This window comes from Candoia aspera, chromosome 3 (genome assembly GCF_035149785.1).
Source record: "Candoia aspera isolate rCanAsp1 chromosome 3, rCanAsp1.hap2, whole genome shotgun sequence".
NCBI classification, from domain to species: domain Eukaryota; kingdom Metazoa; phylum Chordata; class Lepidosauria; order Squamata; family Boidae; genus Candoia; species Candoia aspera.
The window spans coordinates 111,348,495-111,362,375 of NC_086155.1; the positions used below are offsets into that span (position 1 = coordinate 111,348,495).

Below are 13,881 nucleotides of genomic sequence, written 5' to 3' on the forward strand. Positions count from 1 at the left end.
GAATGAATGAATGAATCTTTCCCAATAATTTCTCTCTGGGGTTCTTGAAAGAATTATGAATTATGTAAAGCAAAAAAAATTGAATTTTTTGTCTCTTATAACTGGGGGGGGAAAATAGAGGAGGGAGTGCTACTTAAATCTATTTTTAAAAACCCTCAGACACGCAAAATGGAGAAGACAGAGGGAAGAAGAGAAGTATAGTAGTGGCTGTATTACTTCTATGGCAACTTTTAATTAGAAAATTGTTAACTGCACAACTGTGATAACAATTTTCTTGTATCTGTTATCAGCAGGCTCTGATGTGGGTGGTGGTACAGTCAGAAATTATTTCATTTTTTTATTTTACCTTTTTTTACTCTGTAGAAAGGCAGCAGGATTTGTGAGCCCTCTGTCTCCCACACATCAGAGATTAATGGAAAATGAAATGTCCCCTTGGAAGAGAGATGGTTGGCAATGGGAGCTACCAAGCTACTAACCTTCTTCTGTATGGTTTCTGTGAGAAAAGGTTTGAGAGCTCCGGCCTATCAGTTTATAGGCTCAACCTTGCTCTCTAGAAAGTTATAAAGAGGTTTTCATTCTAATCTGTTTTTAATTCTGCTTTGTAGCTCCTGATACCTCATGTACGGTTTACGATAGCTATTAACACCAAAGCCCGAGAGCAACTTATCTGTGAATATGGACTTTTTGACAAGGTAAGATGAGCCAGGTTGGTGCAGTGGTTAAGGCACCAGGCTAGAAACCAGGAGATCCATGAGTTCTAGTCCCACCTTAGGCTCAAAGCCAGCTGGGTGACTTTGGGAGGTCACTCTCTCCCAACCCTAGGAAGGAGGCCATGGCAAACCACTTCCAGAAAACTGCAGGGACTTGTCCTGGCAGTCTCCGAGAATCAGACAGGATTGAACGAGTTAAAAAAAATAGAGATTTTAGAAGCTCTTTATTGAAGCTTATTGAAACCTTTACTTAAAGCTATTCCACAGCCACCCAGATGAGTTCTGTATGTTGAATATCCTATTAGATAAAGATCCTTAAATAACATGCACAGTTGCTAAATTTGCATTAATAGCATTTAAAACACTGGCCTATTTAGTTAAGACACAGATAAGTTAAGGAAAGCTAAATAAACAACAATTGCTACCTTTGTCACTTTAAATAATTTGATATCTGATCTATCAAGTAGATTAAAGGCTATATCCATGTATATATATTACTTCCTAACATCCTTTTTCTTTTTATTGTAAAACTTTTACAGAAATCTAACTTGAGAAGTAGATTAATAATACATTATTCTATGTATGGTCCCATACATAATTAATTTTAATGTTATACTTTTTAACTTGTATATTAGTATTATTATTTCTCATTCCATGATGAAACCCTCTCAAGTTAGTCAAAGACCACAATAAAGATTTGAATTGAATTGACTCATGAATCAACTCCTTAAAACAGATATATCTTTTTTCAAGCTTGTGGAGATGTCTGAAAAAAGAAACACTGCTTTAAAGAATAATAGAGAAAAAGCATTATGTTCATAGAAGATTCAAAGCACTTCTTCTGAATAATTTTCAAAGCATACATAGATCTAATATGTATGCTGTCTCAGGTGGTGCCCATTTTATCACTTAGCCTCTAGATATCTTATTCTCTATAGAAGAGGAAAAAACCCACCAAATAAAATGACTAAATACAAATATTCATTCCTTGTTCTTTTCTTTTTTCTTAGTTTAAATAGCTTGTAATGTTTATTTGGAAAACTTAGAGAAATTGAGTGGCTAAACCTTGAATATGGAGAACAGTCCTGTATGGAAGCTGGAGCTCCACACATACAGAGGTCCTCTGCTATAAGATGGCTGCATGTGGCCAATGGTCCAAGCTGCACCATCACATCCTTCTGTATGACCTACTAATCTTAGGAATGTGGGATCTTTCTCAATTGTGTTTTTCTTAATGCCCTCTATTATTTGTTTTGGTTACTAAAGGCAAATGCCACTGGAGGAGGTGGGCATGTACAAATGGTCCAGCGAGCAATGAAACATCTCACCTATAGCTCTCTCTGCTTCTCTGAAGAAATCAAGTCAAGACATATGGAAAGCAGTGAGGATATTCCATACTACTACTATCGGGATGATGGAGTTAAAGTGTGGAATGCAATCAGAAGGTAAAAGGTTGAAATAATGTCTGGTTAAGATTTTAATTTTATTAAAATTTTAGAAAGCAGCAAGAAACAATAAAAATTATGTAGTGTAGTTTTGTCTCATGTTAGAAAAGATGGATCTATATAGCTCATTCTTTGGGTAGCCAATGCCTGTGTATTCTACTCTATTCTACTTCAGATAACTTCAGATTTCTGCAGGGATGGGTGCTATATTTCTGCAGACTAGAATTTAGAGCCAGCTAAATTCAGATCCCTAACAGTCGAATGCTCAGACTTCTGGATTGGATGGCATTGCCCCAGACAGACCCAGTATCTGTCTGTCCTGAGGGTCCTCCTGGACTTGCAGCTCTGCACAAGGAGCAGGTGGCACCTGTGGCTAGGAGGGCCTTTGCACAACTTCAGGGTGTGCATCAGTTGCTCTAATTCCTGGACCAAGGGTCCCTGCTCATACCCTCATGGCCTCCAGACTGGACGGTTGCAATGCGTTCTATATGGGGCTGCCCTTGAACAATATTCAGAAGCTTCAACTGGTGCAGAATGGCAGTTAATGGCACCAGTTATTCATGGTATGTGACACGACTGCTCTGCAAGCTGCATTGGCTTCCAGTATGCTTCCAAGTGTAATTCAAGGTGCTGGTTGTCACCTTTAAAGCTCTTCATGGCTTGGGATTGGATTACTTACAGGACCCAATTGTCTTTACCCTTCATACCCAATCAGGCAGGAGGGGCATGCTATGGGTAATGTCAGCTAAGGAGTATCAGCTGGTGGAGCACAGAAGGAGAGCCTTTTCTGCTATGGCACCCACCCTTTGGACCATCATCTGTCTGAGATTAGATTGGCCCAATTCCTTCTGGCCTTTTGTAAGGCTTTGAAAACTGTGCCTGAGCCTGGGACTCTGGGACCAAGCCCATCTTCCAGCTGTGTTGATAGATGTTTGGAGGATACCCGGTTACTGTGTGTTTTATTTTTTATATTATATATTTAATCCATTTTATTGTAAGCTACTTAGAGTTATGTACTATATGTGAGATGGGTGTCTGTATAAATCAAGTAACAACTTTTGGTTGGAGAAAATATTTGTAAATGAAATACACAATATCTCAAAAAAAAAAAAAAGCATTGTTTGCACAAGCCAAATCAAACACCAGGTAGCATTTTGGGGGGGAAATGATTAGCTTGAGGGAACACAGCTTACATTCCCTGTGTTCCTTTACTTAGTATCTGGTGACATTAGATCAGTAAAAACTGGGAAGGGCAATACACATACAGCGTATTAAAGGCATAAAATCTTTATAGGTTTTGCCAGTTTTGTCAGTGAATCATGTTAAAAAAAAACAGTTCATCAGGCATTTTGGTGTTGCATTAGCCAGCCATGCATTCCTTTCCAGGAAATTAGTGTTTACTAATAGCTCCCAACTCCCTTTGCTTGTTGCTGATTAAAAAAAAAAACTGTTAATGGGCAAAGCCCTAACTTAGGCCCGAAACACAGGTAGCAAACTCAGGTAGAAACCCTGGAGTTGTCAACCTGGTTCAAGGCAAGAGTTCAAAGGTTAAAAACACCTTGGCCAGATTCCGTATTACTGTAATAATAATCTAAAGATTCTTCTCACAGTTAACTTTGCCTGCAGACATAACAGGCAATACTTTTGTAGTAGACTCCTTTAAGCACATATATGCCATGAGCTCACACATGAAAGATGCCAGGAAGAGGTGACCACAAAGAGAATGTAACAACTTCCTCAACCTCTCCCTCTCCACTCTTCCACCAGTTATGCTCTAAAGTGGGTAAGACTATGCATATATTGATGTGGGATTTTACTGAAATGTAAGGCTTAGAATTTACAAGGTGGTATATGGTATTAAAGTGTCCTATACTGTGCATTATTTTCTTATTTTACTTTCTTGGAGTTCTTAAAAGAACATGGGAACATGTCAGGTCAACTCTGCAAAAAAGAAAGCTCTGTTTCCCTCTTGACCATCTATTATGTCCCTCAGTACATAAAGAGTTGGTAATTCTTTATGAGCCTTGATGTAGAAATGTGTTAGGGATGTTATCATTTGAATGTGATGTTATGTTAAACTATGTAGTTTTTATTACTTTCTTAGCTTGTTATAACCTGTAAGATTTCTATTATAGTAAAAAGAAAGAAAAAAAAAATTTTCCTTCAGAGAATGGTTTAAGATAAAACACTATACATGTATTAGTTTCAAGGGAAGTTTTGTGGTATACTTCAAAAAATTCCAAGTATGTCCATGACCTGTTATGTTAATTAAAAGAAACTTATGTGTGAATTCTTTAAGTATAGAGCAGTGGCTCATAATCTTTTTTACATATAATTTTATTTAAAAAAATTTAAAAATATAAAAATTAACAAAACTATTATAGAATAAAAAAGAAAGAAAAGGAGGAAAGAAAAGAGACAAAGCTAAAAGTTCAGGAAAAAGGGAAGAAAAGAAAATATAAAGAAATAGCTGCTGATTTTCATTACAGCAGTTGTAAGTATAAATTTACTTCTTTCCCTATGGTTACAACATGACTCTCATTTTTTCTATAATCTATTTTTTCTAATCATGAAAACCATAAATCATGTTCATTTTTTTCTGTTACACACAAAAAGTCTATGAGGGGTTTCCAGTTAGCAATAAACATAGATAATGTCTTTTCTCTGATCAAAGAAGACAATTTGGCCATCTCAGCAAGTTCCATCATTTTCACCATCCATTCCTCCATTGTGGGTAGAGTCGAATATTTCCACCTTTGTGCCTATATAATCTTGTTGCAGTTATCATGTATAAAAACAAAGTTCCATGACATTTTTCCAAGTGTTTGTCCATCAATCCCAAAAGAAAAACCTCTGGTTTCAACTGTATATTAATCTTTAAAATCTTCTGAATTAGTGGCTTTAATTTTTGGCTTTTTTACATGTCCACCAAGCATGATAAAATGTCCCTTTTTGTTCACATTTCCAGCATAAATTTGAAGTACCTTTATACATTCTAGACAATTTCTCTAGTGAAATATACCAGCGATATATCATTTTATAAAAATTCTCTTTAAGATTATAACATAATGTAAATTCCAATCCTTTCATCTGGAAGAAGATTAGTAGCTTGGTAGCTCCCATTGCCAACCATCTCTCTTCCAAGGGGACATTTCATTTTCCATTAATCTCTGATGTGTGGGAGACAGAGGGCTCACAAATCCTGCTGCCTTTCTATGTAGTTTAAAAAAGGTAAAAATAAAAAATGAAATAATTTCTGACTGTACCACCACCCACATCAGAGCCTGCTGATACAAGAAAATTGGTATCACATTTCCTTCTGTGCAGTTGTTTAACAATTTTCTAATTAAAAGTTGCCACAGAAGTAATATAGCCACTACTGTACTTTTCTTCTTCCCTTCTGTCTCTTCCATTTTGTGTGACTGAGGTTCTTAAAAATAGACTTAAATGGCACTTCCTCCTCAAAAAAAATTCAATTTTTTTTTGCTTTACATAATTCATTTTTATTTCCATTTCTTTTACTGTTAACATAGATAACTTGCTGTAAAAGCTTAATTTTTGAGAGATGCTTATCTTTGGAAATTTCTTTAGATCTTCTTTTCTTTTCTCATCCAAAATAGCCTGTGTTTTCTCTTGTCACTTCTTTTTGAGTTCAGTATTATGTTGTATAAAATAATCTCTAATAAAAGCTTTACTTGCATCCGAAACCATTCTTAAATCAGAGCCTTTACCTAAATTATTTTCAAAGAATTCTTTTAATTTCTTTTTACAATCCTCCACTATTACTTCTTTCGTTCAGTCTCCATCTAAAAGAACTAGATTTCTTTTTGTACACCAAACTCATAGGATTATGATCTGAAAAAGTCTTTGGTAAAATCTCTACTTTAGAAACTTTAGTAACCAAATTCTTTGAAATCCAAATCATGTCTATTCTTGAAAAGGATCTATGTCTTTCTGAAAAATAAATGTACTGTTTCCATACATCAGCCAACCCTAAATTGTCCATCAAATTAAAAAGAAACCTTTTGGTAATTTACCTTGAGTGATGTTAATATTTTTCTTTGAAGTCTTGTCCAGTTGTGGGGAGATCACTCCATTGCAATCCCCCATCAAACACCAATTTTCATATGAAAACCTTACTAGTCTCTCCATGTAAATCAGCTTCCACCCCAACAAATCTGCCATGTTCATCAGTCAGTACAAGTTCTGGTTTTCGTTGGGGATTAATATACAAAACAACTCCATTTTTTTTTTGTTCCTGCTGAAATAAATTCTTTGCCCAAATGTTTATAAATCAAATATTTTGTGTCCTTTTTTCTAATAGCAGTCTCTTGTAAGCAAATTATATCCTGCTTTAATTTTTTTAAGTGAAAGATTTTTTTCTCTTCTGTGGAGCATTTGCTCCATTTATATTCCATGTTAAACATAATCAAACCAAAAATTTAGAAAAGTCAATGCACATAGTGCCTAATTCAGAATCATCCCTTTCAGATTCCTGTTGCATCTATTGTGATTTTTGTGTAACCTCTTCTGACACCTCCACTTGAATCTCCTCCAGTTCTTCCTTAATTTTTTCTAGAAATTCTCTCACCTTTTGAACAGAGTTCATTCAAAATCTCTGCTTTTTAAAAGTAAAATCAGACCTTTCAGTTTGTCCTATTGAAAAGGGATCTTTTTTTCTGCTTTAGTCTTTCAGTCAAAAAATATTCTTTTCTCTTACGTCTGATAGGAATTTCTTTTAGGACAATTATATCTGTATTATCAATCTTCAGTCCTGTATTTAATCCCTTGTCTTCTTCCTCACAAAATGCACCAAAACATCCCTTGGAATATTTATTGTTCTTGAAAATCTTGTATTTATCTATTTCTGCCTCTGTATCCTCCTCTTCCCAATCCAAAAAATTTGCCAAAGCTTTTATAATCTTTTCTCTAATATTTTCATTAGAAACCTCTGGAGTAGCTCTAAATCTCAGAATTTTTTTTCTCTCAATTCCAATACAGCCAAATTATCTAATCTTCCCTCCAACGCTCTATCTATAACTTCTGTCTTACTCTCCAACATATCCACTTTGTCATTAACTTGTTTTATATCTCCAGACATTTGTTTTACAGAATTTTCCATCTTTTTAACTTCTTCTTTCATCTCCTCTTTCATCTTTAGAAGTCTTTCATTTATTTTGTTTCAAAAGCTGTAAATATAGTCTCAAGTGACTAACCCTAATCCCCTCCTGCCCTCCATTCATGCCACTTTTCAAGTTGTTGACATTATGTTATAATCCAAAAGTGAAAGTATGAAAAAGGGAAAGGCAAACTCTCCCCTTTTTTCCCTCTTTTATCTTCCTCTGCCTTTAATGCTATAATTGCAGTCAAATGTCACATCCACATCTCCATGGTTACAAAGAGGCACACAACCTACTCCTATTACACTTATCTTTTGTTTTGTAAAATCCACCAATTGTCTGCAATCTTTAGTAATAAACAAAAAACATTCCCACAGAAGTCTGATTCACTTGCCTAATTTAAGTGTAATTTATTTCAATGCACTTTCATTTAAAAAAATAATCTTTAAAAATAACTCACCCCTTTGACTGTTTTAAACTTTCTTAAATCATCACCTTGTTAAGCTTTTTGTCAAATATTCTTTAATCTTTAAGTCCTTAAATCTTCTTTTAGTTTTGTAATCCAGAAAAAAAAATGAAACTCACTAAGAGGGATCTTATCGTGCCGCAAAAGAAAATCTCTCTTAATCTGTAGAATAATTCACAAGTGAATAAGAAATGAGGTTCAGCTAGGCTTAATGTCCGTGTAGGCTACATTGCAGCTGTAATCCTGTGCCTCCCAGCTGCTCAACTCACGAGTGAACTGCAAAACTTCTATTCCTGCAGTTTAATCACGAGGAGCAGCTGTCCAGAGAACAAGTGGGTTATCTCATGATCTCTCTGTATCCAGAGAGATTTCATCATCCAGCATTAGCCCCCTCAGCACCAATCACTGCCGCAGTGCCATCTCTGCTCCTTCGAAGATGACTAGTCCGCCCTAGCTTCAGAAGCTTCACTCATAACTGGAAGCTTCGCTCATAACCTGAACTGAAACTTCTTTGAAGACACAATCTTTAAGGATATTTGGCATTGGCTTCAGAATCTATGGGCCAGGACTGGACATTTGTGGCAGACTGCACCAGAAACGGTGCAGGACTGGATACTGAAGATGAATGCAGTAGAGGACTTTTTCCACTTACTTATTTTTATTTATTTTATTTATTTTCTATCCTGCCTTTATTATTTTTATAAATAACTCAAGGTGGTGAACATACCTAATACTCCTTCCTCCTCTTATTTTCCCCACAACAACAACCCTGTGAGGTGGGTTGGGCTGAGGGAGAGTGACTGGCCCAAGGTCACCCAGACGGCTTTCATGCCTAAGGCAGGACTAGAACTCACAGTCTCCTGCTTTCTAGCCCAGCACCTTAACCACTAGATCAGACTGGCTCTTATCATTGGCATTTGCTCCCCTGCACACCTATTAATCAAGCCCTTCAGCTGGATAGTTTCCCCATGTTCTAATGCAGACTACCAAACAGTAAAGTTTTCTGTTGCTTACTTACTGGTATTTATTACAAGGTATACTAGTCTTTTCAATAATTTTCATTGTTTTCATTATAAAATTAAATACAAATTTCATTGTTTTCATTATAATATTATTTTCAATCATTTCTTTTAATGTGTGGGAAGTGGTATTCAATAATTTGCAAAGGGACAGTGAAACTGTACTGATGAATATTGGGTTTGGAGAATAACTAACTAGCACTGAATCATAGTATTAGATCTTGAGGACAAATAACTGTCAAGGTGTAAGAAGCGGCCCAAGACAGGCATGATGGATAGATTACAGAGGGATAGATTACCCCTAGAAGACCCTTGGAGGGGAATGCCAACTCAGGTGAAAAATCATAATTCAGATTTGTTTCTGACCTTTCCATTTATTCACATATAAATCAGTATTCTGATGCGTATACAAAAAGAACAGATCTTGCATTGTGATGGTAACAACAGTGCTTTTACCATTTGACTTTCCCACTACAGACACCTCTGGACAGGGAGGACACACTCTTTACTAAGAGCCTATTATAGGTTCTACTCAAGGATTCTGGGGTTGCAAATGCAACCAGTGCCAGACAGACCTATCCAAGGAATTCCTGGGGACAAAATCTTTTCTTGGCCTACCTAATATGCAAAGGGATGCCCAGCAATTGTAAAGTGGGCTCAGCAACAAGAGCCATTTCTGAATTGGCTGGAAGCAAAAGGTTTAGATGAGATTTCTTGAGCAAAAGATTTAGATGAGGTCCCTTGACCAAATTAAGTGACAGTTCCCTGGTGTTTTACAATTGACTGAGGCTTACAACATGGCAGGGGAATTCCCATGCTATAATGTGGAACTTGGGGCAGATATATATGATTTGTGTGCAAATGTTCTGTGCTGGAACAGGGATTGAATATAAGAGGACAACCAAAATCAAAAGTCTGCTCAATAGAGGTAGTCAACAATTTTTTCAGAATTTTTTTCCCATGAAGAGGAATTAATCATACCACAAGCTTATAGATACCATCAGTGCAGTGAGTGGAGCCTGTTTTGAATAATTTTTCAAATCTGCTCACATAGAAATCTTTGAGGAATTTCTATTATATTCCTACTCCTAGGCTCTTACCTGCTTTTTTATGCTGTCAGTTTGTACCCTTTTTAAATCATTGTAGACATTTGCCTCTCAGGTCACATTCAAATCTGTTTGTTTGTAATCACAATAATGTGCTTTTAATCAAGGGCATGTATTTAAGCATTTTCACTGTGGCTGATTTTTTTCTTCCTACAGAAAATGTGACTTTTTTTTCAACTGAAAACATTTTTTAAATCCCCACACAGTTTTCAGAATCAACAGTTTTAGCATACATTGTGCACGAAAGGTCCCCTGTGCAAGCACCGAGTTGTGTCTGACCCTTTGAAGGGATGGTGCTTTCATTATGTTTTCTTGGCAGACTATAGCGGGGTGGTTTGCCATTGCCTTCCCCAGTTGTCACCTTCCCCAGCAAGCTGGGTACTCATTTTACCGACCTCGGAAGGATGGAAGGCTGAGTTGACCTGTGCCGGCCACCCAAGAATCCAGCTTCTGCTGCGATCAAACTCAGGTCGTGGAGAGAGTTTCAGTTGCAATACTGCCGCCTACCACTCTGTGCCACATGAGGCTATATACTTACTGTACCCTGTCTAAAAACCACAAATTAGCTTTATTGTTTCCTGGACTTTTATGCCTGTTTGTGCTAAGGGCAACTGTGAAAAAATAAACTTAAATCTTTGCATAAATGATATTAAGGGCAAAAAAAAAAAAACCCAGCAAACCCTACACTATATACCCAATGCATTTGTCAGGCAGAAATATTTAGCAACTCAACCAAACCAACATAGTAGACTCAGTGGTTTTAGCATAAACCATAAAAGCTCAGCATCAGCAAGACATGAAAGTACACAGTGCATGCAGTAGACAAACAAGAACAATATAGTAAATTTACAACTTAGAATTTGAAAATCTCAACAGTATTAGAGAGCCACTTTGGTCTAGTGGTGAAGGTGCTGGCCTAGAAACCCAGAGACTGTCGGTTCTATGCCTCCCTTGGACCTGAAAGCCGGCTGGGTGACTTTGGGCCCGTCACTCTCTCTCAGCTCAGACCACCTCACAGGCTTGTTGTTGGGAAAATAGGAGGCAGGAGGTATGTTTACCGCCTTGAGTTGACCAAAAATATATTTTAAAAGGCAGGATAAACATATAATAATAACAACAACAATAATAATAATAACTAGCAACCCATGTGGAATGTATATACTAGTGTATACATATATATGCCTTTGCTTGCCTGCAAAAGAAAGCGCAAATCCAAAACAAGCATGAGGCACAACCTGTGAATTCCAATTTCTCCATAGGAAGGTTTTTTGTTTTTTTTAAAAAACTCTATAAACTTATACTGGCAGGCAGGGAATTAATAATAATCTTTGTTCGTGCTTATGTTTAGGATCTGATATTGCTCCTGAATCTAGATTCAGGTGAGTCAGTGACTGGAGCCCTGCAGCATACGCTTCAAAAACTACTGAGCTTGCCCTCCATTACTCCATCCAGTCTAGCCAATAACAGCCTGAATAGAACTGGTTCCTGCTATTGTAGTGGCTAGGCTGGAGAAAACAATCATAGCTTACAAAATGACCAATCATAGCATCCAGAACCAACAGAAGTTTTATATAATGGCTCTGTTTTGTTGGAAGAGTTGGCAAGAACAGTGTTTTGTCAAAAGCTCAGAGATGTGAATATTTTGTATTATGCTCAAGACATTGTTGTTCCAAGTTTGGAATAATTTGTCTGCCTATAAAATCAATAAAAACAAGATGTAATGACCAGCACGCTCGAGCATGCAGTCAAAGACAATCTAGAGACTTGGGCTCAATTAACTGTTTAATGAAGCGAAGCGTCTGATACAAGGAAAAAGTTGTGAATGGCCGTTTCCCGTGCATTCTACAGTTTCAAACCACAAGCCTCTGATTCCCCTCCCCCACTCCCCGCCTAGGCATGCACCCCCTCCCTGGTGTTAGCAGATCGCTTGAACAGTTTCTGCTCGTTGACCTTGGCAAGGGGCATCTAGCCCAAACCATATAATTCACACTCCGATCTCGCTCCCCCTCCCTGCTGGCGACTCGCAGTCTGCTGACACGGGTTTCTAGATTTCTTCAAAATGGAAGCAAGTTTGATCAGATGTTGTATTGACATTTGGTCGAGGAGTCTGACACAAGATTTAAAATGGCCTTCTTCCTAAAGGTAGGTGTCACATCTGTCCACTACCACAGTTGAAGTACACAGAAATGCAAATTGTGTAAGCCCACACATTGAAATACTTCCTAGGGGCTAGAGGTTAACAGTGCCACCCCAGCTGAAGTAGATGGGTAGAAATCCCATCTTCAAAAGTTCGGTCATGAAAGAGTGAAAGAAAAACCTAAATTTGATTTGCCAATCAAATCTAGCCTGTCGGTTTAGATAGTGTGCAGAGACTTTCAAAGCTGAAGAAAACCAACTTCGACAAGCAATCAGGAGCTGGAAAATTTTCCTCTCAAGTAAACAAACTCCAATTTTGTCTTTTGCCTCTTTTACCTTTCTTTTATGGGAAAAACAGAACATCTCTTCCCAAACTGGCTCTAAGCCAGTTAAGCAGTGCTTCGGTCCGCTAGAGTCTGGAATTGGAGAGCCAGGAACTATATAGCAATCTAGGAACTAATTGAGACTAGATATGAATTATAGTGTTGATTTTGTTTTATGGAAAATCTGAGTTGCTCTGTCTATCTGCTGCCTGTCTTGCTGGAAGAGTCGCCTCCAAGATAAATCTTGTCAAGGTCAATTATTATTTTCCTTTATTTCTCTTTCTCCTTTTGCCTTCATCTACCATTAGTTTCTTAACTTTGACATCCTAGCATTTCATAATTCTGAAAGCCCCCTCATTCTGAAAGGATTTTTACTTAAGGCAGAGACAGGACGTTTCCCACTTTCCTCCTCCTGAGTGTAGAGAGAGACTTTCTGTAAACGAAAATAAACATTTACGGAGCAGGATTTTTTCCGGGAGTTACGGGAGGGAGGTTGTGAGTGGAAGATGCAGAGTCCCTCATGGGAGCTAAGGTACCTATGCTGCAACATTACTTTGTAGGTGCATACAGGTGCTCCCCATTATACCATCTCAGACACATTGTCCATGAGAAAGTTAAATCCAGAATGGCAGGATACCCTTTGTACATGTTTTTATTTCATGATGAACCTATATGGATGAGAACGTGCATACAAAACCATCTTCTCTCCATTTTGCTTCTGAGAAAGCTTTTTTTTTCACTTTACAAGTAAAGTTTGGAAGCCATTGTGCTAGAAATATTTTTCACAAAAAATATGTATGTGTACATGTTTTCCCACAGAGATGAAAATTATTAACTGAGGGAGGGTTCAAGATTAATGTGAGAGTATACACTTTTTTATTAAGTTTCTTTTATATTTTCTGAAGTTTTGTGACAGATATTGTTAACATATATTATGGAAGTGAAGAAGCAGTGTGTGAAGACTTGGAACTCCAGGCTTTTGTGAAGGACATCTTTGTCTATGGGATGAGGGGCAACAAGGATTCAGGTGATGTACAACTTCTATTGCATGTCCAGTGCACATGAGTTGATGCGACAGAACTTTCCTCCTTTTGACCAATTCTTTAGTTTATTCCTTTAATACATTTCAAGCAAACAAATCTCTTCCTTTTCTGAAGAAAATAGAAATCTGAGAGAAAATGAAAAATAGCCATTTTTAAAAAATTATTGTAACAGTGGATAACAATATTGATGTCAACAGTGTTATAAACTATATTAGGAGGAGTCCACTAGAATCTTTTCTGACTAATAAAAGCTTATGCCTTTTAATATCTGTTACTCAGAAAAGGTGCTACCAGACTTCTGATTTTTTGCCACCATGGTTCTCCTCTTACAATAAAATATATTTGGATCTTTATGTTCAGTGAAGCTTTATTCTAGTTTAAACAACATCTGATACTCTTTTAGCTAATTCATCTTTAAAAAAAAAGGATACAGTATTATTTACTCTTAAAACAAAACAGTATTTTTCAGGCCTTGGGGAACCCCTGCACATTCAGGATCAAATATAGGGCAGA

General features: G+C 37.0%; 1 protein-coding gene across 1 annotated transcript in view; it reads left to right on the forward strand.

Moving 5' to 3' along the window:
* The window catches only part of ALOX5 (arachidonate 5-lipoxygenase), a 93,969-nt gene that overhangs the window by 71,946 nt on the left and 8,142 nt on the right, over nucleotides 1–13,881 (forward strand). The window contains exons 9-11 of the mRNA XM_063298607.1: nucleotides 606–692; nucleotides 1,977–2,155; nucleotides 13,231–13,352. Coding sequence (XP_063154677.1) covers nucleotides 606–692; nucleotides 1,977–2,155; nucleotides 13,231–13,352 — 388 coding nt within the window. The remainder of the gene's footprint in view (nucleotides 1–605; nucleotides 693–1,976; nucleotides 2,156–13,230; nucleotides 13,353–13,881) is intronic.